The 27,898-nt window shown below is 50.5% G+C and overlaps 1 protein-coding gene and 1 pseudogene across 1 annotated transcript in view; one reads left to right on the top strand and one right to left on the bottom strand.

Moving 5' to 3' along the window:
• The window catches only part of cep89 (centrosomal protein 89), a 101,319-nt gene extending 75,905 nt beyond the window's left edge, over positions 1-25,414 (top strand). Inside the window, exon 20 of the mRNA XM_042317560.1 lies at positions 25,211-25,414. Within this exon, the coding sequence (XP_042173494.1) occupies positions 25,211-25,414 (204 nt within the window). The remainder of the gene's footprint in view (positions 1-25,210) is intronic.
• LOC112267633 lies at positions 43-24,448 on the bottom strand (annotated as a pseudogene).
• Positions 25,415-27,898: the final 2,484 nt, after the last annotated feature.

Below are 27,898 nucleotides of genomic sequence, written 5' to 3'. Positions count from 1 at the left end.
CTGAGACATATTGACAGTTTGACTAGAGGGCTCTGAGACATATTGACAGTTTGACTAGAAGGCTCCGAGACATATTGACAGTTTGACTGGAAGGTTCTGAGACATATTGACAGTTTACCAAACCTGCTTTATAATTTGACAACGACAATCCATTGTTACCCAGCCCTCCATTTGTCTCCAGTCTCTCACACAGGGCTGGAAGGCCCGTTGGCCCCAGTTTTCAATCCACAGACTGTATGGATATTTCAGCAAACAGCTTTCAATTCAGCGATTGTCAATCCCCTTGTTCTGATTGGGGCAGTAAAGAACACCATGTTGATTCACCATGTTGATTCCAACAGTCCAGTATTTTCCCTCCCTCCAACCCGGCTGGTCGTTAGATTGGGACAGTAAAGGACGCCATGTTGACTCCAACAGTCCAGTATTTTCCCTCCCTCCAACCCCAGCATCAGTCAGTACCTTGTTGAGTCAGTCAGTCAGCCCCTAGACGAGCAGTCACACATGCCCTGGCAGAGACACTGGCAGAACCCATAGACCAGACATACAGTCAGACTGGACGGTACCAGGCTCACACAGACTATGCCCAGCGTCACCCTCTGGATCACCAGCAGGTAGATGCCCAGGGGCAGGGACCCGAAGTAGAACAGCCCCAGGAGCCACACCAGGATCCGGGGGACGTGCGAACACAACTTGGACAGGGCTTCCTGAACCTCCTGCCCGTTGGAGCCCACAGAGATAGAGTCCAGGCTGTGCTCTGTGAAGTGGTCTGAGCTGCCCAGGCCCCCGGGCCCCGTGTCCCTCTGAACCTCCATGATAGTGATCACCAGGCAGTTGGAGGAGTGAAGCGAGGGGAGGTGGAGGACAGGCTCTTGGGGGTGAGGGTCACCTCTTGGTCGGAGCTCCAGGACTTATCCCTGACAGCCAGGCAGGATATGACGTTGGAGTCGTCGGGAGGCCCGACACCTCGTATTCGCTGACCTCTGTTTCGTGTCGGCAGAAGGGGCAGGAAATGCAGCCCAAGACGTCCCCGTGTCCAGGATCTTGTTGAGGCAGCGGGCACACACCCGGTGTAGGCAGTCCAGGATCTTGGGCCTGCGGTTGTGGACATTGTACCGCTGGTAACAGATCTTACACTCCAGCTCGTCTGTGATTGGTGGGGTCGGGCTCAGGGTGGGGGTGGTGACAGGGGTGATGGTGGAGGGGGGCATCTCATCCGGGTCAGGCTGAGGAACACTCATCATGGACGCATGCTCTGAGGAAGAGAGGGAGAGAGAGATGGAGGGAGAGAGAGATGGAGGGAGAGAGAGGGAGGGAGAGAGAGGGAGGGAGAGAGAGATGGAGGGAGAGATTGAGGGAGGGAGAGAGAGGGAGGGAGAGAGGGGGATGGAGAGAGATAGATGTAGGGATGGAGAGAGGGATGGAGAGAGAGATGGATGGAGGGAGAGAGAGATGGAGGGAGAGATTGAGGGAGGGAGAGAGAGGGAGGGAGAGAGGGGGATGGAGAGAGAGAGAGAGAGAGGGAGGGAGAGAGAGAAGTTAGGTAATTTCTTTACACCTTATGATACATTTTTCAAGTTCATTAAAGAGGTCAAAGGTATTTGAGACATTTAGAATATTTTCACAATTTCAAAAACATTCATGAAAATGAATTTCTCAATATCATGGCAAGTACATGTGATGGTGAATGCGTACCAAAAGATTTACACCAAGATGTTTCTGATGTGGTCTGATGAAACCACATCAGACTGTTGTTGACCTCTATCAGGACTAGAACAACACACCAGACTGTTGTTGACCTCTATCAGGACTAGAACAACACACCAGACTGTTGTTGACCTCTATCAGGACTAGAACAACACACCAGACTGTTGTTGACCTCTATCAGGACTAGAACAACACATCAGACTGTTGTTGACCTCTATCAGGACTAGAACAACACACCAGACTGTTGTTGACCCTACCTCTATCAGGACTAGAACAACACACCAGACTGTTGTTGACCTCTATCAGGACTAGAACAACACACCAGACTGTTGTTGACCTCTCTATCAGGACTAGAACAACACACCAGACTGTTGTTGACCTCTATCAGGACTAGAACAACACACCAGACTGTTGTTGACCTCTATCAGGACTAGAACAACACACCAGACTGTTGTTGACCTCTATCAGGACTAGAACAACACACCAGACTGTTGTTGACCTCTATCAGGACTAGAACAACACATCAGACTGTTGTTGACCCTACCTCTATCAGGACTAGAACAACACACCAGACTGTTGTTGACCTCTAAGGACAGAACAACACAGACTGTTGTTGACCTCTATCAGCTCTAGAACAACACATCAGACTGTTGTTGACCTCTATCAGGACTGTTGACCTCTATCAGGACTAGAACAACACATCAGACTGTTGTTGACCCTACCTCTATCAGGACTAGAACAACACACCAGACTGTTGTCTATCAGGACTAGACCCTACCTGACCTCTATCAGGACTAGAACAACACATCAGACTGTTGTTGACCTCTATCAGGACTAGAACAACACACCAGACTGTTGTTGACCTCTATCAGGACTAGAACAACACACCAGACTGTTGTTGACCTCTATCAGGACTAGAACAACACATCAGACTGTTGTTGACCTCTATCAGGACTAGAACAACACACCAGACTGTTGTTGACCCTCTCTATCAGGACTAGAACAACACATCAGACTGTTGTTGACCTCTATCAGGACTAGAACAACACACCAGACTGTTGTTGACCCTACCTCTATCAGGACTAGAACAACACACCAGACTGTTGTTGACCTCTATCAGGACTAGAACAACACACCAGACTGTTGTTGACCTCTATCAGGACTAGAACAACACACCAGACTGTTGTTGACCCTACCTCTATCAGGACTAGAACAACACACCAGACTGTTGTTGACCTCTATCAGGACTAGAACAACACACCAGACTGTTGTTGACCTCTATCAGGACTAGAACAACACACCAGACTGTTGTTGACCTCTATCAGGACTAGAACAACACACCAGACTGTTGTTGACCCTACCTCTATCAGGACTAGAACAACACACCAGACTGTTGTTGACCTCTATCAGGACTAGAACAACACACCAGACTGTTGTTGACCTCTATCAGGACTAGAACAACACACCAGACTGTTGTTGACCCTACCTCTATCAGGACTAGAACAACACACCAGACTGTTGTTGACCTCTCAGGACTAGAACAACACACCAGACTGTTGTTGACCTCTCAGGACTAGAACAACACACACAGACTGTTGTTGACCTCTATCAGGACTAGAACAACACACCAGACTGTTGTTGACCTCTGTCAGGACTAGAACAACACACCAGACTGTTGTTGACCTCTCAGGACTAGAACAACACACCAGACTGTTGTTGACCTCTATCAGGACTAGAACAACACATCAGACTGTTGTTGACCCTACCTCTATCAGCTCTAGAACAACACACCAGACTGTTGTTGACCTCTATCAGGACTAGAACAACACACCAGACTGTTGTTGACCCTACCTCTATCAGGACTAGAACAACACACCAGACTGTTGTTGACCTCTATCAGGACTAGAACAACACATCAGACTGTTGTTGACCTCTATCAGGACTAGAACAACACACCAGACTGTTGTTGACCTCTATCAGGACTAGAACAACACATCAGACTGTTGTTGACCTCTATCAGGACTAGAACAACACACCAGACTGTTGTTGACCCTACCTCTATCAGGACTAGAACAACACACCAGACTGTTGTTGACCTCTATCAGGACTAGAACAACACACCAGACTGTTGTTGACCTCTATCAGGACTAGAACAACACACCAGACTGTTGTTGACCTCTATCAGGACTAGAACAACACACCAGACTGTTGTTGACCTCTGTCAGGACTAGAACAACACACCAGACTGTTGTTGACCTCTCAGGACTAGAACAACACACCAGACTGTTGTTGACCTCTATCAGGACTAGAACAACACACCAGACTGTTGTTGACCTCTATCAGGACTAGAACAACACACCAGACTGTTGTTGACCTCTATCAGGACTAGAACAACACACCAGACTGTTGTTGACCTCTATCAGGACTAGAACAACACACCAGACTGTTGTTGACCTCTCTATCAGGACTAGAACAACACACCAGACTGTTGTTGACCTCTATCAGGACTAGAACAACACACCAGACTGTTGTTGACCTCTATCAGGACTAGAACAACACACCAGACTGTTGTTGACCTCTATCAGGACTCAACACACCAGACTGTTGAACCACAGGACTAGAACAACACACCAGACTGTTGTTGACCTCTATCAGGACTAGAACAACACACCAGACTGTTGTTGACCTCTCAGGACTAGAACAACACACCAGACTGTTGTTGACCTCTATCAGGACTAGAACAACACATCAGACTGTTGTTGACCCTACCTCTATCAGCTCTAGAACAACACACCAGACTGTTGTTGACCTCTATCAGGACTAGAACAACACACCAGACTGTTGTTGACCTCTATCAGGACTAGAACAACACACCAGACTGTTGTTGACCTCTATCAGGACTAGAACAACACATCAGACTGTTGTTGACCCTACCTCTATCAGCTCTGGAACAACACACCAGACTGTTGTTCACCCTGTCTCCTCATGTCTCTGTTCTGCAGCCTCTATCTCTACTAAAGCTCCCTGTCTCCTCAGGTCCCTGTCTCTGTTCTGCAGCCTCTATCTCCACTAAAGGTCCCTGTCTCCTCAGGTCCCTGTCTCTGTTCTGCAGCCTCTGTCTCTACTAAAGGTCCCTGTCTCCTCAGGTCCCTGTCTCTGTTCTGCAGCCTCTATCTCTACTAAAGGTCCCTGTCTCCTCAGGTCCCTGTCTCTGTTCTGCAGCCTCTATCTCTACTTAAGGTCCCTGTCTCCTCATACCTCTGTTCTGCAGCCTCTATCTCTACTAAACATCCCTGTCTCCTCATGTCCCTGTCTCTGTTCTGCAGCCTCTATCTCTACTAAAGGTCCCTGTCTCCTCAGGACTCTGTTCTGCAGCCTCTGTCTCTACTAAAGGTCCCTGTCTCTGTTCTGCAGCCTCTATCTCTACTAAAGGTCCCTGTCTCCTCAGGTCCCTGTCTCTGTTCTGCAGCCTCTATCTCTACTAAAGATCCCTGTCTCCTCATGTCTCTGTTCTGCAGCCTCTATCTCTACTAAAGGTCCCTGTCTCTGTTCTGCAGCCTCTATCTCTACTAAAGGTCCCTGTCTCCTCAGGTCCCTGTCTCTGTTCTGCAGCCTCTATCTCTACTAAAGGTCCCTGTCTCCTCATGTCTCTGTTCTGCAGCCTCTATCTCTACTAAAGGTCCCTGTCTCTGTTCTGCAGCCTCTATCTCTACTAAAGGTCCCTGTCTCCTCAGGTCCCTATCTCTGTTCTGCAGCCTCTATCTCTACTAAAGGTCCCTGTCTCCTCAGGTCCCTGTCTCTGTTCTGCAGCCTCTATCTCTACTAAAGGTCCCTGTCTCCTCAGGTCCCTGTCTCTGTTCTGCAGCCTCTATCTCTACTAAAGGTCCCTGTCTGTTCTGCAGCCTCTGTCTCTACTAAAGGTCCCTGTCTCCTCATGCCTCTGTTCTGCAGCCTCTATCTCTACTAAAAGTCCCTGTCCCCTCAGGTCCCTGTCTCTGTTCTGCAGCCTCTATCTCTACTAAAGGTCCCTGTCTCCTCAGGTCCCTCTGTTCTGCAGCCTCTATCTCTACTAAAGGTCCCTGTCTCTGTTCTGCAGCCTCTATCTCTACTAAAGGTCCCTGTCTCCTGTCTCTGTTCTGCAGCCTCTATCTCTACTAAAGGTCCCTGTCTCTGTTCTGCAGCCTCTATCTCTACTAAAGGTCCCTGTCTCCTCATGTCTCTGTTCTGCAGCCTCTATCTCTACTAAAGGTCCCTGTCTCCTCAGGTCCATGTCTCTGTTCTGCAGCCTCTATCTCTACTAGATGAATCATTTCAGTCTGGGCATGTCGTTATGAGGACGTGTGAGCTGAGGTACCTGTGTCTGTCTGTCCGTCTGTCCGTCTGCAGAGAGGTGAACTATAGGACATATTGATCTGTGTTCATATAGAATGTAGATTACAAGTTCCTATCAATACAGAGCTATTCATTTAGTATCCGCCTAAATCCTCCGTGTTCTACGTTTATTTGACCAAGCTGTTCATTGTGTTCTTCATAATGTGGTCGATCAGAAGGCAGTGCTGTGTCTGATTCTACTCAGAGAGATAACGTAATGACTTCTCCACGTAGAGGTTATTCACTGTGTCTGATTCTACTCAGAGAGATAACGTAATGACTTCTCCACATAGAGGTTATTCACTGTGTCTGTTTCTACTCAGAGAGATAACGTAATGACTTCTCCACATAGAGGTTATTCACTGTGTCTGATTCTACTCAGAGAGATAACGTAATGACTTCTACACATAGAGGTTATTCACTGTGTCTGTTTCTACTCAGAGAGATAACGTAATGACTTCTCCACATAGAGGTTATTCACTGTGTCTGATTCTACTCAGAGAGATAACGTAATGACTTCTCCACGTAGAGGTTATTCACTGTGTCTGTTTCTACTCAGAGAGATAACGTAATGACTTCTCCACGTAGAGGTTATTCACTGTGTCTGATTCTACTCAGAGAGATAACGTAATGACTTCTACACATAGAGGTTATTCACTGTGTCTGTTTCTACTCAGAGAGATAACGTAATGACTTCTCCACATAGAGGTTATTCACTGTGTCTGATTCTACTCAGAGAGATAACGTAATGACTTCTCCACGTAGAGGTTATTCACTGTGTCTGATTCTACTCAGAGAGATAACGTAATGACTTCTCCACATAGAGGTTATTCACTGTGTCTGATTCTACTCAGAGAGATAACGTAATGACTTCTCCACATAGATGTTATTCACTGTGTCTGATTCTACTCAGAGAGATAACGTAATGACTTCTCCACGTAGAGGTTATTCACTGTGTCTGATTCTACTCAGAGAGATAACGTAATGACTTCTCCACGTAGAGGTTATTCACTGTGTCTGTTTCTACTCAGAGAGATAACGTAATGACTTCTCCACATAGAGGTTATTCACTGTGTTATTCACTAACGTCTTCTCCACATAGAGGTTATTCACTGTGTCTGTTTCTACTCAGAGAGATAACGTAATGACTTCTCCACATAGAGGTTATTCACTGTGTCTGTTCTACTCAGAGAGATAACGTAATGACTTCTCCACCGAGAGGTTATTCACTGTGTCTGTTTCTACTCAGAGAGATAACGTAATGACTTTAGTGTGGCTGACTGTTCAGAGACGGGTTAGTGTGGCTGACTGTTCAGAGACGGGTTAGCCTGGCTGACTGTTCAGAGACGGGTTAACGTGGCTGACTGCTCAGAGACGGGTTAGTGGTTGTGACTGCCTGGCTGACTGTTCAGGGACGGTTAGCCTGGCTGACTGTTCAGAGACGGGTTAGCCTGGCTGACTCCTCAGAGACGGGTTAGCTCCTCAGAGACGGGTGGCTGACTGCTCAGAGACGGGTTAGCCTGGCTGACTGCTCAGAGACGGGTTAGCGTGGCTGACTGCTCAGAGACGGGTTAGCGTGGCTGACTGCTCAGAGACCGGTTAGCCTGGCTGACTGTTCAGAGACGGGTTAGTGTGGCTGACTGCTCAGAGACGGGTTAGCCTGGCTGACTACTCAGAGACGGGTTACCCTATGGTGCAGCCCATTGGTGGAGAGTGGACTGTAGCCTTGGACAGGTGTTTTATTCATGGATAGATTGCTATTTCTGTCGTGAGTTTATTTTTGGACTTGGCGCTAGTCTGTGCATTATTAAATCCAGTCAAATACAACCGTGACTTCTATACACACCATGATATATTCAGAGGATGGAGAGAGAGAGATGGGGAGAGAGGGGCTTAGATGGGGAGAGATGGGGGTTAGAGAGAGAGAGAAGGGGTTAGAGGGAGAGAGAGATGGGGGAGAGAAGGGGGTTAGAGGGAGATGGAGAGAGAAGAGGGGTTAGAGGGAGAGAGAGATGGGGAGAGAGAAGGGGGTTAGAGGGAGAGAGATGGGGAGAGAGAAGGGGGTTAGAGGGAGAGAGAGATGGGGGGGGGTTAGAGGGAGAGAGAGATGGGGGAGAGAAGGGGGTTAGAGGGAGAGAGATGGAGGGAGAGAAGAGGGGTTAGAGGGAGAGATGAGAGAGAGAGAGAGAGGGGGAGATGGAGAGATGGGGTTAGAGAGAGAGAGATGGAGGGGGAGAGAAGGGGGTTAGAGGGAGAGAGATGGAGGGAGAGAAGAGGGGTTAGAGGGAGAGAGATGGAGAGAGAGAAGAGGGGTTAGAGGGAGAGAGATGGAGAGAGAGAGGGGGGTTAGAGGAGAGATGGAGAGAGAAGAGGGGTTAGAGGGAGAGAGATGGAGAGAGAAGGGGTTAGAGGGAGAGAGAGAGAGAAGAGGGGTTAGAGGGAGAAGAGATGGGGTTAGAGGGAGAGAGAGATGGGGGAGAGAGGGGGTTAGGGGAGAGAGATGGAGAGAGAGAAGAGGGGTTAGAGGGAGAGAGATGGAGAGAGAGAAGAGGGGTTAGAGGGAGAGGGAGAGAGAGAAGAGGGGTTAGAGGGAGAGAGATTAGGGGAGAGAGGAGAGAGAAGGGGGTTAGAGGGAGAGATGGAGAGAGAGAAGAGGGGTTAGAGGGAGAGAGATGGAGAGAGAGAAGAGGGGTTAGAGGGAGAGAGAAGGAGAGAGAGAAGAGGGGTTAGAGGGAGAGAGATGGAGAGAGAGAAGAGGGGTGAGGGAGAGAGATGGAGGGGGAGAGGGGGAGATGGAGAGAGAAGAGGGGTGGGGAGAGATGGAGAGAAGAGGGGTTAGAGGGAGAGAGATGGAGAGAGAGAAGAGGGGTTAGAGGGAGAGAGATGAGAGAGAGAGAAGAGGGGTTAGAGGGAGAGAGATGAGAGAGAGAGAGGGGTTAGAGGGGAGATGGAGAGAGAGGGGGGTTAGAGAGATGAGAGAGAGAGAAGGGGGAGAAGGGGATGAGATGGAGAGAGAGAAGAGGGGTTAGAGGGAGAGAGATGAGAGAGAGAGAGAAGGGGATGGGAGAGATGGAGAGAGAGATTGTGTGTGAGGAAGAGAGAGCACATACCAGGCAGTAGAACTTTGGCGGTAATTCTGTTATTATTGAAGATTATTTATAGGAGTTGAAAAAAGAATCCGGTCTGATCGTAAAGAATAATGTCTGCTAGGACCTATTTTATCATAAGAGCAGTACATTTAGACAACAGGGGCCTCCCATGTGTTTTAATAGACCGGGTCTTTTTACTGCCCCGCCCCTCTGCTTCCTGGCTGAAAGGTTCATTGTTGATTTGCACAACAGCAGCTCTGCTCTCTCCTCAGCTGTCTCTCTGGGCCGACTGATACCCTAGAGGTGGCTGTCTCTCTGAGGACCGACTGATACCCTAGAGGTGGCTGTCTCTCTGAGGACCGACTGATACCCTAGAGGTGGCTGTCTCTCTGAGGACCGACTGATACCCTAGAGGTGGCTGTCTCTCTGAGGACCGACTGACACCCTAGAGGGAGGGAGAGGTGGCTGTCTCTCTGAGGACCGACTGATACCCTAGAGGGAGGGAGCGGTGGCTGTCTCTCTGAGGACCGACTGATACCCTAGACACCCTAGAGGGAGGACCGACTGACACCCTAGAGGGAGGGAGCGGTGGCTGTCTCTCTGAGGAGGACCGACTGACACCCTAGAGGTGGCTGTCTCTCTGAGGGCCGACTGATACCCTAGGTGGCTGTCTCTCTGAGGACCGACTGATACCCTCTGTCTCTCTGAGGACCGACTGATACCCTAGAGGTGGCTGTCTCTCTGAGGACCGACTGACTCCCTAGAGGGAGGACCGAGATACGGTGGCTGTCTCTCTGAGGAAGAGGACCGACTGACACCCTAGAGGTGGCTGTCTCTCTGAGGACCGACTGATACTGTCTCTCTGAGGACCGACTGATACCCTAGGGTGGCTGTCTCTCTGAGGACCGACTGACACCCTAGAGGGAGGGAGCGATGGCTGTCTCTCTGAGGAAGAGGACCGACTGACACCCTAGAGGGGCTGTCTCTCTGAGGGAGACACCCTAGGTGGCTGTCTCTCTGAGGACCGACTGACACCCTAGAGGGAGGGAGCGGTGGCTGTCTCTCTGAGGAAGAGGACCGACTGACACCCTAGAGGGAGGGAGCGGTGGCTGTCTCTCTGAGGAAGAGGACCGACTGACACCCTAGAGGGAGGGAGCGGTGGCTGTCTCTCTGAGGAAGAGGACTGACTGACACCCTAGAGGGAGGGAGCGGTGGCTGTCTCTCTGAGGAAGAGGACCGACTGACACCCTAGAGGGAGGGAGCCGGTGGCTGTCTCTCTGAGGAAGAGGACCGACTGACACCCTAGAGGGAGGGAGCGGTGGCTGTCTCTCTGAGGACCGACTGACACCCTAGAGGGAGGGAGCGGTGGCTGTCTCTCTGTGGAAGAGGACCGACTGACACCCTAGAGGTGGGGAGCTGTCTCACTGAGGAAGAGGACCGACTGACACCCTAGAGGGAGGGAGCGGTGGCTGTCTCTCTGAGGACCGACTGACACCCTAGAGGGAGGGAGCGGTGGCTGTCTCTCTGTGGAAGAGGACCGACTGACACCCTAGAGGGAGGAGCGGTGCATGTCTCTGTGGACCGACTGACACCCTAGAGGGAGGGAGCGGTGGCTGTCTCTCTGAGGACTGACTGACACCCTAGAGGGAGGAGCGGTGGCTGTCTCTCTGAGGAAGAGGACCGACTGACACCCTAGAGGGAGGGAGCGGTGGCTGTCTCTCTGAGGAAGAGGACCGACTGACACCCTAGAGGGAGGGAGCGGTGGCTGTCTCTCTGAGGACCGACTGACACCCTAGAGGGAGGGAGCGGTGGCTGTCTCTCTGAGGACCGACTGACACCCTAGAGGGAGGGAGCGGTGGCTGTCTCTCTGAGGACCGACTGACACCCTAGAGGGAGGGAGCGGTGGCTGTCTCTCTGTGGAAGAGGACCGACTGACACCCTAGAGGGAGGGAGCGGTGGCTGTCTCTCTGAGGACCGACTGACACCCTAGAGGGAGGGAGCTGTGGCTGTCTCTCTGTGGAAGAGGACCGACTGACACCCTAGAGGGAGGGAGCGGTGGCTGTCTCTCTGTGGAAGAGGACCGACTGACACCCTAGAGGGAGGGAGCGGTGGCTGTCTCTCTGAGGAAGAGGACCGACTGACACCCTAGAGGGAGGGAGCGGTGGCTGTCTCTCTGAAGGACCGACTGACACCCTAGAGGGAGGGAGCGGTGGCTGTCTCTCTGAGGAAGAGGACCGACTGACACCCTAGAGGAGGGAGCGGTGGCTGTCTCTCTGTGGAAGAGACCGACTGACACCCTAGAGGGAGGGAGCGGTGGCTGTCTCTCTGTGGAAGAGGACCGACTGACACCCTAGAGGGAGGGAGCGGTGGCTGTCTCTCTGTGGAAGAGGACCGACTGACACCCTAGAGGAGGGAGCGGTGGCTGTCTCTCTGAGGAAGAGGGCCGACTGACACCCTAGAGGGAGGGAGCGGTGGCTGTCTCTCTGAGACCGACTGACACCCTAGAGGGAGGGAGCGGTGGCTGTCTCTCTGTGGAAGAGGACCGACTGACACCCTAGAGGGAGGAGCGGTGGCTGTCTCTCTGTGGACCGACTGACACCCTAGAGGGAGGGAGCGGTGGCTGTCTCTCTGTGGAAGAGGACCGACTGACACCCTAGAGGGAGGGAGCGGTGGCTGTCTCTCTGAGGAAGAGGACCGACTGACACCCTAGAGGGAGGAAGCGGTGGCTGTCTCTCTGAGGACCGACTGACACCCTAGAGGGAGGGAGCGGTGGCTGTCTCTCTGTGGAAGAGGACCGACTGACACCCTAGAGGAGAGGGAGCGGTGGCTGTCTCTCTGAGGACCGACTGACACCCTAGAGGGAGGGAGCGGTGGCTGTCTCTCTGTGGAAGAGGACCGACTGACACCCTAGAGGGAGGGAGCGGTGGCTGTCTCTCTGTGGAGGACCGACTGACACCCTAGAGGGAGGAGCGGTGGCTGTCTCTCTGTGGAAGAGGACCGACTGACACCCTAGAGGGAGGGAGCGGTGGCTGTCTCTCTGAGGACCGACTGACACCCTAGAGGGAGGGAGCGGTGGCTGTCTCTCTGTGGAAGAGGACCGACTGACACCCTAGAGGGAGGGAGCGGTGGCTGTCTCTCTGTGGAAGAGGACCGACTGACACCCTAGAGGGAGGGAGCGGTGGCTGTCTCTCTGTGGAAGAGGACCGACTGACACCCTAGAGGGAGGGAGCGGTGGCTGTCTCTCTGAGGAAGAGGACCGACTGACACCCTAGAGGGAGGGAGCGGTGGCTGTCTCTCTGAGGAAGAGGACCGACTGACACCCTAGAGGGAGGGAGCGGTGGCTGTCTCTCTGAGGACCGACTGACACCCTAGAGGGAGGGAGCGGTGGCTGTCTCTCTGTGGAAGAGGACCGACTGACACCCTAGAGGAGGGAGCGGTGGCTGTCTCTCTGAGAGACACCCTAGAGGGAGGGAGCGGTGGCTGTCTCTCTGAGGACACCCTAGAGGACGGTGGCTGTCTCTCTGTGGACCGACTGACACCCTAGAGGGAGGGAGCGGTGGCTGTCTCTCTGAGGAAGAGGACCGACTGACACCCTAGAGGGAGGGAGCGGTGGCTGTCTCTCTGAGGAAGAGGACCGACTGACACCCTAGAGGGAGGGAGCGGTGGCTGTCTCTCTGAGGAAGAGGACCGACTGACACCCTAGAGGGAGGGAGCGGTGGCTGTCTCTCTGAGGAAGAGGACCGACTGACACCCTAGAGGGAGGGAGCGGTGGCTGTCTCTCTGAGGAAGAGGACCGACTGACACCCTAGAGGGAGGGAGCGGTGGCTGTCTCTCTGAGGAGAGGACCGACTGACACCCTAGAGGAGGGAGCGGTGGCTGTCTCTCTGACTGACTGACACCCTAGAGGGAGGGAGCGGTGGCTGTCTCTCTGCGGACTGAGGACTGACACCCTAGAGGAGGGAGCGGTGGCTGTCTCTCTGAGGACCGACTGACACCCTAGAGGGAGGGAGCGGTGGCTGTTTCTCTGTGGAAGAGGACCGACTGACACCCTAGAGGGAGGGAGCGGTGGCTGTCTCTCTGTGGACAGAGGAGGAGCGGGTGGCTGTTTCTCTGACACCACCCTAGAGGGAGGGAGCGGTGGCTGTCTCTCTGTGGAAGAGGACCGACTGACACCCTAGAGGGAGGGAGCGGTGGCTGTCTCTCTGTGGAAGAGGACCGACTGACACCCTAGAGGGAGGGAGCGGTGGCTGTCTCTCTGTGGAAGAGGACCGACTGACACCCTAGAGGGAGGGAGCGGTGGCTGTCTCTCTGAGGAAGAGGACCGACTGACACCCTAGAGGAGGGAGCGGTGGCTGTCTCTCTGAGGAAGAGGACTGACTGAGGGAGGGAGCGGTGGCTGTCTCTCTGAGGACCGACTGACACCCTAGAGGGAGGGAGCGGTGGCTGTCTCTCTGTGGAAGAGGACCGACTGACACCCTAGAGGAGGGAGCGGTGGCTGTCTCTCTGAGGAAGAGGACCGACTGACACCCTAGAGGGAGGGAGCGGTGGCTGTCTCTCTGAGGACCGACTGACACCCTAGAGGGAGGGAGCGGTGGCTGTCTCTCTGTGGAAGAGGACCGACTGACACCCTAGAGGGAGGGAGCGGTGGCTGTCTCTCTGTGGAAGAGGACCGACTGACACCCTAGAGGGAGGGAGCGGTGGCTGTCTCTCTGTGGAAGAGGACCGACTGACACCCTAGAGGGAGGGAGCGGTGGCTGTCTCTCTGTGGAAGAGGACCGACTGACACCCTAGAGGGAGGGAGCGGTGGCTGTCTCTCTGTGGAAGAGGACCGACTGACACCCTAGAGGGAGGGAGCGGTGGCTGTCTCTCTGAGGAAGAGGACCGACTGACACCCTAGAGGGAGGGAGCGGTGGCTGTCTCTCTGTGGAAGAGGACCGACTGACACCCTAGAGGGAGGGAGCGGTGGCTGTCTCTCTGAGGACCGACTGAGGGGACGGTGGCTGTCTCTCTGAGGACCGACTGACACCCTAGAGGAGGGAGCGGTGGCTGTCTCTGTGAGGACCGACTGACACCCTAGAGGGAGGGAGCGGTGGCTGTCTCTCTGTGGAAGAGGACCGACTGACACCCTAGAGGGAGGGAGCGGTGGCTGTCTCTCTGTGGACCGACTGACACCCTAGAGGACTGTTTCTCTGAGGAAGAGGACTGACACCCTAGAGGGAGGGAGCGGTGGCTGTCTCTCTGAGGAAGAGGACCGACTGACACCCTAGAGGGAGGGAGCGGTGGCTGTCTCTCTGAGGAAGAGGACCGACTGACACCCTAGAGGGAGGGAGCGGTGGCTGTCTCTCTGAGGAAGAGGACCGACTGACACCCTAGAGGAGGGAGCGGTGGCTGTCTCTCTGTGACACCCTAGAGGAGGGAGCGGTGGCTGTCTCTCTGAGGACTGACTGACACCCTAGAGGGAGGGAGCGGTGGCTGTCTCTCTGTGGAAGAGACTGACTGACACCCTAGAGGAGGACGGTGGCTGAGGACTGACACCCTAGAGGGAGGGAGCGGTGGCTGTCTCTCTGTGGAAGAGGACCGACTGACACCCTAGAGGGAGGGAGCGGTGGTCTCTCTGAGGACTGAGAGGAGGGAGCGGTGGCTGTTTCTCTGACTGACACCCTAGAGGGAGGAGCGGTGGCTGTCTCTCTGTGGAAGAGGACCGACTGACACCCTAGAGGGAGGGAGCGGTGGCTGTCTCTCTGAGGAAGAGGACCGACTGACACCCTAGAGGGAGGGAGCGGTGGCTGTCTCTCTGTGGAAGAGGACCGACTGACACCCTAGAGGGAGGGAGCGGTGGCTGTCTCTCTGAAGAGGACCGACTGACACCCTAGAGGGAGGGAGCGGTGGCTGTCTCTCTGAGGAAGAGGACCGACTGACACCCTAGAGGGAGGGAGCGGTGGCTGTCTCTCTGAGGAAGAGGACCGACTGACACCCTAGAGGGAGGGAGCGGTGGCTGTCTCTCTGAGGACTGACTGACACCCTAGAGGAGGGAGCGGTGGCTGTCTCTCTGAAGAGGACCGACTGACACCCTAGAGGAGAGGGAGCGGTGGCTGTCTCTCTGAGGACCGACTGGAGGGAGGGAGAGGACCGACTGACACCCTAGAGGGAGGGAGCGGTGGCTGTCTCTCTGAGGAAGAGGACCGACTGACACCCTAGAGGAGGGAGCGGTGGCTGTCTCTCTGAGGAAGAGGACCGACTGACACCCTAGAGGGAGGGAGCGGTGGCTGTCTCTCTGAGGACCGACTGACACCCTAGAGGGAGGGAGCGGTGGCTGTCTCTCTGACTGACTGACACCCTAGAGGGAGGGAGCGGTGGCTGTCTCTCTGAGGAAGACTGACACCCTAGACGGTGGCTGACTGACACCCCTAGAGGGAGGGAGCGGTGGCTGTCTCTCTGAGGGACCGACTGACACCCTAGAGGAGGCAGCGGTGGCTGTCTGGCTGTCTCTGAGGAAGAGGACCGACTGACACCCTAGAGGGAGGGAGCGGTGGCTGTCTCTCTGAGGAAGAGGACCGACTGACACCCTAGAGGGAGGGAGCGGTGGCTGTCTCTCTGAGGAAGAGGACCGACTGACACCCTAGAGGGAGGGAGCGGTGGCTGTCTCTCTGAGGACCGACTGACACCCTAGAGGGAGGGAGCGGTGGCTGTCTCTCTGTGGAAGAGGACCGACTGACACCCTAGAGGGAGGGAGCGGTGGCTGTCTCTCTGAGGAAGAGGACCGACTGACACCCTAGAGGGAGGGAGCGGTGGCTGTCTCTCTGAGGAAGAGGACCGACTGACACCCTAGAGGAGGGAGCGGTGGCTGTCTCTCTGTGGAAGAGGACCGACTGACACCCTAGAGGGAGGGAGCGGTGGCTGTCTCTCTGAGGAAGAGGACCGACTGACACCCTAGAGGGAGGGAGCGGTGGCTGTCTCTCTGAGAAGAGGACCGACTGACACCCTAGAGGGAGGGAGCGGTGGCTGTCTCTCTGAGGACCGACTGACACCCTAGAGGGAGGGAGCGGTGGCTGTCTCTCTGTGGAAGAGGACCGACTGACACCCTAGAGGGAGGGAGCGGTGGCTGTCTCTCTGAGGACTGACACCCTAGAGGGAGGGAGCGGTGGCTGTCTCTCTGAGGAAGAGGACCGACTGACACCCTAGAGGGAGGGAGCGGTGGCTGTCTCTCTGAGGAAGAGGACCGACTGACACCCTAGAGGGAGGGAGCGGTGGCTGTCTCTCTGAGGAAGAGGACCGACTGACACCCTAGAGGGAGGGAGCGGTGGCTGTCTCTCTGTGGAAGAGGACCGACTGACACCCTAGAGGGAGGGAGCGGTGGCTGTCTCTCTGACACCCTAGAGGGAGGGAGCGAGGACCGACTGACACCCTAGAGGGAGGGAGCGGTGGCTGTCTCTCTGTGGAAGAGGACCGACTGACACCCTAGAGGGAGGGAGCGGTGGCTGTCTCTGTGGGAGGACCGACTGACACCCTAGAGGGAGGGAGCGGTGGCTGTCTCTCTGTGGAAGAGGACCGACTGACACCCTAGAGGGAGGGAGCGGTGGCTGTCTCTCTGAGGACCGACTGACACCCTAGAGGGAGGGAGCGGTGGCTGTCTCTCTGTGGAAGAGGACCGACTGACACCCTAGAGGGAGGGAGCGGTGGCTGTCTCTCTGAGGACCGACTGACACCCTAGAGGGAGGGAGCGGTGGCTGTCTCTCTGAGGACCGACTGACACCCTAGAGGGAGGGAGCGGTGGCTGTCTCTCTGAGGACCGACTGACACCCTAGAGGGAGGGAGCGGTGTCTGTCTCTCTGAGGAAGAGGACCGTCTCTCTGTGCTAATGAGCTGTTGTCACTTGGAGAGAGAGAGAGGAGGGGGAGAGAGATGGAGAGAAACCTTTGCTTTCAATCCCCTAAGTAGCAGTAGGGGAAACACCCTGTGCATGGTTTACTGTTTCAGACATTTCCCTGGCTATGTAGTCAAGTAACCATAGTAACACACCAATAGGTTTTGCCAACATGTAACTCCCTCCAACATGTCTCTGTTTTCCCTAAATGGTGGTGGGAGCGTTCCTTATTCCCTTCTGAATCTTCCAACCGGGATTTCTGGAAAAAAAAAACGTAGTATTTTGCAACCCGACACCCATATTACTTTGAAGTAACACCCCCAGGAAACACGGCACGGTTTGATATTCACACCCCCTGCTTTGGGAAATACTGTTGAAGGAATTCATGAAGTCATCTAGCTCCCATCACGCGTAACCATATTAACTATACCACGTAACTATATTATATGGGTTTATTGTGATGGTGTAGGTAGACTATATTACATGGGTTTATTGTGATGGTGTGGGTAGACTATATTATATGGGTTTATTGTGAAGGTGTAGGTAGACTATATTACATGGGTTTATTGTGATGGTGTAGGTAGACTATATTATATGGGTTTATTGTGATGGTGTAGGTAGACTATATTACATGGGTTTATTGTGATGGTGTAGGTAGACTATATTATATGGGTTTATTGTGATGGTGTAGACTATATTACATGGATTTATTGTGATGGTGTAGACTATATTACATGGGTTTATTGTGATGGTGTAGGTAGACTATATTACATGGGTTTATTGTGATGGTGTGGGTAGACTATATTATATGGGTTTATTGTGATGGTGTAGACTATATTACATGGATTTATTGTGGAGGTGTAGGTAGACTATATTACATGGATTTATTGTGATGGTGTAGACTATATTACATGGATTTATTGTGATGGTGTAGGTAGACTATATTACATGGATTTATTGTGATGGTGTAGACTATATTACATGGATTTATTGTGATGGTGTAGGTAGACTATATTACATGGATTTATTGTGATGGTGTAGACTATATTACATGGATTTATTGTGATGGTGTAGGTAGACTATATTACATGGGTTTATTGTGATGGTGTAGACTATATTACATGGGTTTATTGTGATGGTGTAGGTAGACTATATTACATGGATTTATTGTGATGGTGTAGACTATATTACATGGATTTATTGTGATGGTGTAGGTAGACTATATTACATGGATTTATTGTGATGGTGTAGACTATATTACATGGATTTATTGTGATGGTGTAGACTATATTACATGGATTTATTGTGATGGTGTAGGTAGACTATATTACATGGATTTATTGTGATGGTGTAGACTATATTACATGGATTTATTGTGATGGTGTAGGTAGACTATATTACATGGATTTATTGTGATGGTGTAGGTAGACTATATTACATGGATTTATTGTGATGGTGTAGACTATATTACATGGATTTATTGTGATGGTGTAGACTATATTACATGGATTTATTGTGATGGTGTAGGTAGACTATATTACATGGATTTATTGTGATGGTGTAGGTAGACTATATTACATGGATTTATTGTGATGGTGTAGGTAGACTATATTACATGGATTTATTGTGATGGTGTAGACTATATTACATGGATTTATTGTGATGGTGTAGACTATATTACATGGATTTATTGTGATGGTGTAGACTATATTACATGGATTTATTGTGATGGTGTAGATAGACTATATTACATGGATTTATTGTGATGGTGTAGACTATATTACATGGATTTATTGTGATGGTGTAGACTATATTACATGGATTTATTGTGAAGGTGTAGACTATATTACATGGATTTATTGTGATGGTGTAGGTAGACTATATTACATGGATTTATTGTGATGGTGTAGGTAGACTATATTACATGGATTTATTGTGAAGGTGTAGACTATATTACATGGATTTATTGTGATGGTGTAGACTATATTACATGGATTTATTGTGATGTTGTAGACTATATTACATGGATTTATTGTGATGGTGTAGATAGACTATATTACATGGATTTATTGTGATGGTGTAGACTATATTACATGGATTTATTGTGATGGTGTAGACTATATTACATGGATTTATTGTGATGGTGTAGGTAGACTATATTACATGGATTTATTGTGATGGTGTAGGTAGACTATATTACATGGATTTATTGTGATGGTGTAGACTATATTACATGGATTTATTGTGATGGTGTAGGTAGACTATATTACATGGATTTATTGTGATGGTGTAGGTAGACTATATTACATGGATTTATTGTGGTGGTGTAGGTAGACTATTACATGGATTTATGGTGATGGTGTAGGTAGACCATATTAAATGGATTTATTGTGGTGGTGTAGGTAGACTATATTACATGGATTTATTGTGATGGTGTAGACTATATTACATGGATTTATTGTGATGGTGTAGGTAGACTATATTACATGGATTTATTGTGATGGTGTAGGTAGACTATATTACATGGATTTATTGTGATGGTGTAGACTATATTACATGGATTTATTGTGATGGTGTAGGTAGACTATATTACATGGATTTATTGTGATGGTGTAGACTATATTACATGGATTTATTGTGATGGTGTAGGTAGACTATATTACATGGATTTATTGTGATGGTGTAGGTAGACTATATTACATGGATTTATTGTGATGGTGTAGGTAGACTATATTACATGGATTTATTGTGATGGTGTAGGTAGACTATATTACATGGATTTATTGTGATGGTGTAGGTAGACTATATTACATGGATTTATTGTGATGGTGTAGGTAGACTATATTACATGGATTTATTGTGATGGTGTAGGTAGACTATATTACATGGATTTATTATGATGGTGTAGGTAGACTATATTACATTTTGTGTTGTGTATTATGTGTTGCTGGTTCATTACCAGGTCTGTGTTGTGTTGCTGGTTCATTACCAGGTCTGTGTTGCTGGTTCATTACCAGGTCTGTGTTGTGTTGCTGGTTCATTAACAGGTCTTTGTTGCTGGTTCATTACCAGGTCTTTGTTGTGTTGCTGGTTCATTACCAGGTCTGTGTTGTGTTGCTGGTTCATTAACAGGTCTGTGTTGTGTTGCTGGTTCATTACCAGGTCTGTGTTGCTGGTTCATTACCAGGTCTGTGTTGCTGGTTCATTAACAGGTCTGTGTTGCTGGTTCATTACCAGGTCTGCGTTGTGTTGCTGGTTCATTAACAGGTCTGTGTTGCTGGTTCATTACCAGGTCTGTGTTGCTGGTTCATTAACAGGTCTGTGTTGCTGGTTCATTACCAGGTCTGTGTTGTGTTGCTGGTTCATTAACAGGTATGTGTTGCTGGTTCATTAACAGGTCTGTGTTGCTGGTTCATTAACAGGTCTGTGTTGTGTTGCTGGTTCATTAACAGGTCTGTGTTGCTGGTTCATTACCAGCTCTGTGTTGCTGGTTCATTAACAGGTCTGTGTTGCTGGTTCATTACCAGGTCTGTGTTGTGTTGCTGGTTCATTACCAGGTCTGTGTTGCTGGTTCATTAACAGGTCTGTGTTGCTGGTTCATTACCAGGTCTGTGTTGTGTTGCTGGTTCATTAACAGGTATGTGTTGTGTTGCTGGTTCATTAACAGGTCTGTGTTGCTGGTTCATTAACAGGTCTGTGTTGCTGGTTCATTACCAGGTCTGCGTTGTGTTGCTGGTTCATTAACAGGTCTGTGTTGCTGGTTCATTAACAGGTCTGTGTTGCTGGTTCATTACCAGGTCTGTGTTGTGTTGCTGGTTCATTACCAGGTCTGTGTTGTGTTGCTTGTTCATTACCAGGTCTGTGTTGCTGGTTCATTAACAGGTCTGTGTTGTGTTGCTGGTTCATTACCAGGTCTGTGTTGTGTTGCTGGTTCATTAACAGGTCTGTGTTGTGTTGCTGGTTCATTACCAGGTCTGTGTTGCTGGTTCATTACCAGGTCTGTGTTGCTGGTTCATTACCAGGTCTGTGTTGCTGGTTCATTACCAGGTCTGTGTTGCTGGTTCATTACCAGGTCTGTGTTGTGTTGCTGGTTCATTACCAGGTCTGTGTTGTGTTGCTGGTTCATTAGCAGGTCTGTGTTGCTGGTTCATTACCAGGTCTGTGTTGTGTTGCTGGTTCATTAACAGGTATGTGTTGCTGGTTCATTAACAGGTCTGTGTTGCTGGTTCATTAACAGGTCTGTGTTGTGTTGCTGGTTCATTAACAGGTCTGTGTTGCTGGTTCATTACCAGCTCTGTGTTGCTGGTTCATTAACAGGTCTGTGTTGCTGGTTCATTACCAGGTCTGTGTTGTGTTGCTGGTTCATTACCAGGTCTGTGTTGCTGGTTCATTAACAGGTCTGTGTTGCTGGTTCATTACCAGGTCTGTGTTGTGTTGCTGGTTCATTAACAGGTATGTGTTGTGTTGCTGGTTCATTAACAGGTCTGTGTTGCTGGTTCATTAACAGGTCTGTGTTGCTGGTTCATTACCAGGTCTGCGTTGTGTTGCTGGTTCATTAACAGGTCTGTGTTGCTGGTTCATTAACAGGTCTGTGTTGCTGGTTCATTACCAGGTCTGTGTTGTGTTGCTGGTTCATTACCAGGTCTGTGTTGTGTTGCTTGTTCATTACCAGGTCTGTGTTGCTGGTTCATTAACAGGTCTGTGTTGTGTTGCTGGTTCATTAACAGGTCTGTGTTGTGTTGCTGGTTCATTACCAGGTATGTGTTGTGTTGCTGGTTCATTACCAGGTCTGTGTTGCTGGTTCATTAACAGGTCTGTGTTGTGTTGCTGGTACATTAACAGGTCTGTGTTGTGTTGCTGGTTCATTAACAGGTCTGTGTTGTGTTGCTGGTTCATTAACAGGTCTGTGTTGCTGGTTCATTACCAGGTCTGTGTTGCTGGTTCATTACCAAGTCTGTGTTGTGTTGCTGGTTCATTACTAGGTCTGTGTTGCTGGTTCATTAACAGGTCTGTGTTGTGTTGCTGGGGCATTACCAGGTCTGGGTTGCTGGTTCATTAACAGGTCTGTGTTGCTGGTTCATTACCAGGTCTGTGTTGCTGGTTCATTAACAGGTCTGTGTTGTGTTGCTGGTTCATTAAAAGGTCTGTGTTGTGTTGCTGGTTCATTACCAGGTCTGTGTTGTGTTTCTGGTTCATTGCCAGGTCTGTGTTGTGTTGCTGGTTCATTACCAGGTCTTTGTTGTGTTGCTGGTTCATTACCAGGTCTGTGTTGTGTTGCTGGTTCATTAACAGGTCTGTGTTGTGTTGCTGGTTCATTACCAGGTCTGTGTTGCTGGTTCATTACCAGGTCTGTGTTGCTGGTTCATTACCAGGTCTGTGTTGTGTTGCTGGTTCATTAACAGGTCTGTGTTGTGTTGCTGGTTCATTACCAGGTCTGTGTTGCTGGTTCATTAACAGGTCTGTGTTGTGTTGCTGGTTCATTAACAGGTCTGTGTTGTGTTTCTGGTTCATTACCAGGTCTGTGTTGCTGGTTCATTACCAGGTCTGTGTTGCTGGTTCATTAACAGGTCTGTGTTGTGTTGCTGGTTCATTACCAGGTCTGTGTTGCTGGTTCATTAACAGGTATGTGTTGTGTTTCTGGTTCATTACCAGGTCTGTGTTGCTGGTTCATTACCAGGTCTCTGTTGTGTTGCTGGTTCATTACCAGGTCTGTGTTGTGTTGCTGGTTCATTAACAGGTCTGTGTTGTGTTGCTGGTTCATTAACAGGTCTGTGTTGTGTTGCTGGTTCATTAACAGGTCTGTGTTGCTGGTTCATTAACAGGTCTGTGTTGTGTTGTTGGTTCATTATTTAATTTTTTATTTTACCTTTATTTAACTAGGCAAGTCAGTTAAAAACAAATTCTTATTTTCAATGACGGCCTAGGAACAGTGGGTTAACTGGTCTAGGAACAGTGGGTTAACTGGTCTAGGAACAGTGGGTTAACTGGTCTAGGAACAGTGGGTTAACTGCCTGACAGATTTGTACCTTGTCAGCTGGGGGATTTGAACTTGCAACTTTTTTTTGGCTACTAGTCCAATGCTCTAACCACTAGGCTACCCTGCCGCCCCAGGTCTGTGTTGTGTTGCTGGTTCATTAACAGATCTGTGTTGTGTTGCTGGTTCATTAACAGGTCTGTGTTCTGTTTATGAATGCCTGGCTGGGCTGCTGGCCAGTGGATGAAGTTTATGAATGCCTGGATGGGCTGGGGACAGTGGATGAAGTCTATGAATGCTTGGCTGGGCTGGGGACAGTGGATGAAGTCTATGAATGCCTGGCTGGGCTGGGGACAGTGGATGAAGTCTATGAATGCCTGGCTGGGCTGGGGACAGTGGATGAAGTTTATGAATGCCTGGCTGGGCTGGGGACAGTGGATAACATTTATGAATGCCTGGCTGGGCTGTGGGACAGTGGATGAAGTTTATGAATGCCTGGCTGGGCTGGGGATAGTGGATGAAGTTTATGAATGCCTGGCTGGGCTGGGAGACAGTGGATGAAGTTAATGAATGCCTGGCTAGGATATGGGACAGTGGATAACATTTATGAATGCCACAGCAGTGGAGCTGTCTCTGCACATAGTCGATGGCTCGGCTGGGGGCATCTGTGTTGGTGCCATTGTATTCATCATACACCTTCTGAATGGAGTGGTTCACCTGATCTTCCACCCTAGCTCTGTAGATATAGCCAATAACAACCACAACAACTTCTGTGACAAACACCAGCAGGAGAATGACAGTCTGGGCTGGGGGACAGTGGATGAAGTCTATGAATACCTGGCTGGGCTGGGGACAGTGGATGAAGTTTATGAATGCCTGGCTGGGCTGGGGGGCAGTGGATAAAGTTTATGAATGCCTGGCTGGGCTGCTGGACAGTGAATGAAGTTTGTGAATGCCTGGCTAGGCTGGGGGACAGTGGATGAAGTTTATAAATGCCTGGCTGGGCTGGGGGACAGTGGATGAAGTTAATGAATACCTGGATGGGCTGCTGGACAGTGGATGAAGTTTATGAATGCCTGGCTGGGCTGGGGGACAGTGGATGAAGTTTATGAATGCCTGGCTGGGCTGGGGGACAGTGGATGAAGTTTATGAATGCCTGGCTGGGCTGCTGGACAGTGGATGAATTTTATGAATGCCTGGCTGGGCTGGGGGACAGTGGATGAAGTGTATGAATGCCTGGATGGGCTGCTGGACAGTGCTCTCACACACAGACACACTAACACACATACTGAGACAAACACACTAACACACACATTAGAAGTTAAAACAAGTACCCCTCTCTCTCCCTTCCCCAAATCCTTACCTTACCCTGCAGTAGGTCCAGTGTCTGGGTACTCCAGTGTTCCAGTGTCTGGGTACTCCAGTGGTCCAGTGTCTGAGTACTCCAGTGGTCCAGTGTCTGAGTACTACAGTGGTCCAGTGTCTGAGTACTCCAGTGGTCCAGTGTCTGGGTACTACAGTGGTCCAGTGTCTGAGTACTCCAGTGGTCCAGTGTCTGGGTACTCCAGTGGTCCAGTGTCTGGGTACTCCAGTGGTCCAGTGTCTGGGTACCCCAGTGGTCCAGTGTCTGGGTACTACAGTGGTCCAGTGTCTGAGTACTCCAGTGGTCCAGTGTCTGGGTACTCCAGTGGTCCAGTGTCTGGGTACTCCAGTGGTCTAGTGTCTGGGTACTCCAGTGGTCTAGTGTCTGGGTACTCCAGTGGTCTAGTGTCTGGGTACTCCAGTGGTCTAGTGTCTCGGTACTCCAGTGGTCCAGTGGCTCAGTGGTCCAGTGTCTGAGTACTCCAGTGGTCCAGTGTCTGAGTACTTAATAGCCTTAGTTATCCTATGCTCCTCAAGGTGCTGGTAGTAGTGGTGGTGCTAAATGTCCGTTCTGTGGTGGAGCCATCCCCTGACAGGGTCTCCTCTCACAGGGAGCCGGCAGTCTAACCGTCTCCTCTCTCTCTCTCTCTCTCCAGGAGCAGGCAGCAGGCTGACTCTCTCTTCCTCGCCCCTCCAGCCGTCTAAGCGTCTCTCTCCTCCTCTCTCCCTCTCTCTCTCCTCTCTCTCTCTCTCTCTCTCTCTCTCTCTCTCTCTCTCTCTCTCTCTCTCTCTCTCTCTCTCCAGGAGCAGGCAGCGGTCTGACTGTCTCCTCTTCTCCCCCTCCAGGTGTACAAGAAGCAGGCAGCCTGCAGCCTGGGGGTTCTGGGCCAGAGGCTGGTGGAGCAGGAGGAGGACTTTTCAGGGAGGGCAGCCTCCTACCAGACAGAAATACAGCACCTCCAGAGGCTTCTACGAGACAAACAGCACGACCTGGACGGAGTGCTGCAGCAGAAAAGGTACCAGCCAGGGAAACAGGCAGACAGTCAGTGAACCAGGCAGCCAGCCAGGCAGCTACTCAGCCAGGGAAACAGGCAGACAGTCAGAGAACTAGGCAGCCAGCCAGGCAGCTACTCAGCCAGGGAAACAGGCAGACAGTCAGAGAACCAGGCAGCCAGCCAGGCAGCTACTCAGCCAGGGAAACAGGCAGACAGTCAGAGAACCAGGCAGCCAGCCAGGCAGCTACTCAGCCAGGGAAACAGGCAGCCAGTCAGAGAAACAGACAGGCAGAGAGACGGTAGCCGAGTCACACACAGGCAGGAGTAGTGAGCAGGCAGGCAGCCGAGTCACTAGCAACGCAAACCAATGACAGGCCCCCGGAGGGAGCGCAAGGTGGGGAGGAGGGGGAGTCAGCAAGCGCTTCTGCCTGGGCAAGACAGAACAGCTGCAGAGTTTTTCTCTGTCTCTCGCTCACAGTCACTCTTCCTCTCTGTGTCACTCTCTCTGTTGTTCTCTTAATGCTGTTCTCTCTCTCTCGGTGTTATGCCCTCTCTTTCTCTGTCTCTCTCTCACAGTCACTCTTCCTCTGTGTCACTCTCTCTCTGTTGTTCTCTTAATGCTGTTCTCTCTCTCTCGGTGTTATGCCCTCTCTTTCTCTGTCTCTCGCTCACAGTCACTCTTCCTCTCTGTGTCACTCTCTCTCTGTTGTTCTCTTAATGCTGTTCTCTCGCTGTTGCTCTCTCTCTTTCTGATGTCCTCAATTGTCTTTCTTTAGTGCTCTCTCTCTCGCTCTCTCTCACTTTAATGCTCTCCTCTCTTTCCCTCCCCTTTCTCTCTCTCTCTTTCTCTCTCTCTCTCTCCACTTTCCATCCCCTTTCTCTCCCTCTCTCTGTATCTCTCTCTCTCCTTAGTTCATGCTATTTTAATATTGAACCATCTAAATTCAGTTATTTTAACAGTAGCATGACAGAATTGATCCAACATTCCCCAAGCCTCCTACGGTACAGAGCAGGAGGACGATGACTTGGCAACAAAGAAAGTTTGAGTGATTTGATTTGGGCGATTCTGAGAGCATTCAATCATATTGTGAATGTCGATTTGGCTTGATCAATTTCTCCCTGAGATGTAGTTGCCCTGTCTGTCTGTGATTGTTTGTCCGTCTATCAAGTCGGTCGAGCTGTCTGCCTGTCAATCAGTCTGGCTGTCTGGCTGTCTGCCTGTCCATCAGTCTGGCTGTCTGCCTGTCCATCAGTCTGGCTGTCTGCCTGTCCATCAGTCTGGCTGTCTGCCTGTCCGGCTGTCTGGCTGTCTGCCTGTCCATCAGTCTGGCTGTCTGCCTGTCCATCAGTCTGGCTGTCTGCCCATTTGTCTGTCTGTCTTTCTATCTATAGGGAGAGACGTTTAGTCTAGAATGCTCTCTCTCTGCTGACATCTGTAGTAGTTTATATTTGAATAATTGTTTATTTCGGATGTTCTTTGTTACATTTGTGATGGATGACTTTTCTAGTACTGGATGTAGTCTGTGTCGTGACTACCATTAATGTGGATGTAGTCTGTGTCGTGTCTACCATTAATGTGGATGTAGTCTGTGTCGTGACTACCATTAATGTGGATGTAGTCTGTGTCGTGACTACCATTAATGTGGATGTAGTCTGTGTCGTGACTACCATTAATGTGGATGTAGTCTGTGTCGTGACTACCATTAATGTGGATGTAGTCTGTGTCGTGACTACCATTAATGTGGATGTAGTCTGTGTCGTGACTACCATTAATGTGGATGTAGTCTGTGTCGTGACTACCATTAATGTGGATGTAGTCTGTGTCGTGACTACCATTAATGTGGATGTAGTCTGTGTCGTGTCGTGACTACCATTAATGTGGATGTAGTCTGTGTCGTGACTACCATTAATGTGGATGTAGTCTGTGTCGTGACTGTGACTACCATTAATGTGGATGTAGTCTGTGTCGTGACTACCATTAATGTGGATGTAGTCTGTGTCGTGACGTGACTACCATTAATGTGGATGTAGTCTGTTAATGTCGTGACGTGACTACCATTAATGTGGATGTAGTCTGTGTCGTGACTACCATTAATGTGGATGTAGTCTGTGTCGTGACTACCATTAATGTGGATGTAGTCTGTGTCGTGACGTGACTACCATTAATGTGGATGTGTGTCTGTGTCGTGACTACCATTAATGTGGATGTAGTCTGTGTCGTGACTACCATTAATGTGGATGTAGTCTGTGTCGTGACTACCATTAATGTGGATGTAGTCTGACTACCATTAATGTGGATGTAGTCTGTGTCTGTGACTACCATTAATGTGGATGTAGTCTGTGTCGTGACTACCATTAATGTGGATGTAGTCTGTGTCGTGACTACCATTAATGTGGATGTAGTCTGTGTCGTGACTACCATTAATGTGGATGTAGTCTGTGTCGTGACGTGACTGGTGGATGTATGGATGTGTCTGTGTCGTGACTACCATTAATGTGGATGTAGTCTGTGTCGTGACTACCATTAATGTGGATGTAG

The sequence above is a fragment of the Oncorhynchus tshawytscha genome, unplaced genomic scaffold (assembly GCF_018296145.1).
Source record: "Oncorhynchus tshawytscha isolate Ot180627B unplaced genomic scaffold, Otsh_v2.0 Un_contig_1806_pilon_pilon, whole genome shotgun sequence".
Taxonomy (NCBI): Eukaryota; Metazoa; Chordata; class Actinopteri; order Salmoniformes; family Salmonidae; genus Oncorhynchus; species Oncorhynchus tshawytscha.
Note: the sequence above shows the minus strand (reverse complement) of the source record. Positions and strands in the feature narration are given on the sequence as shown.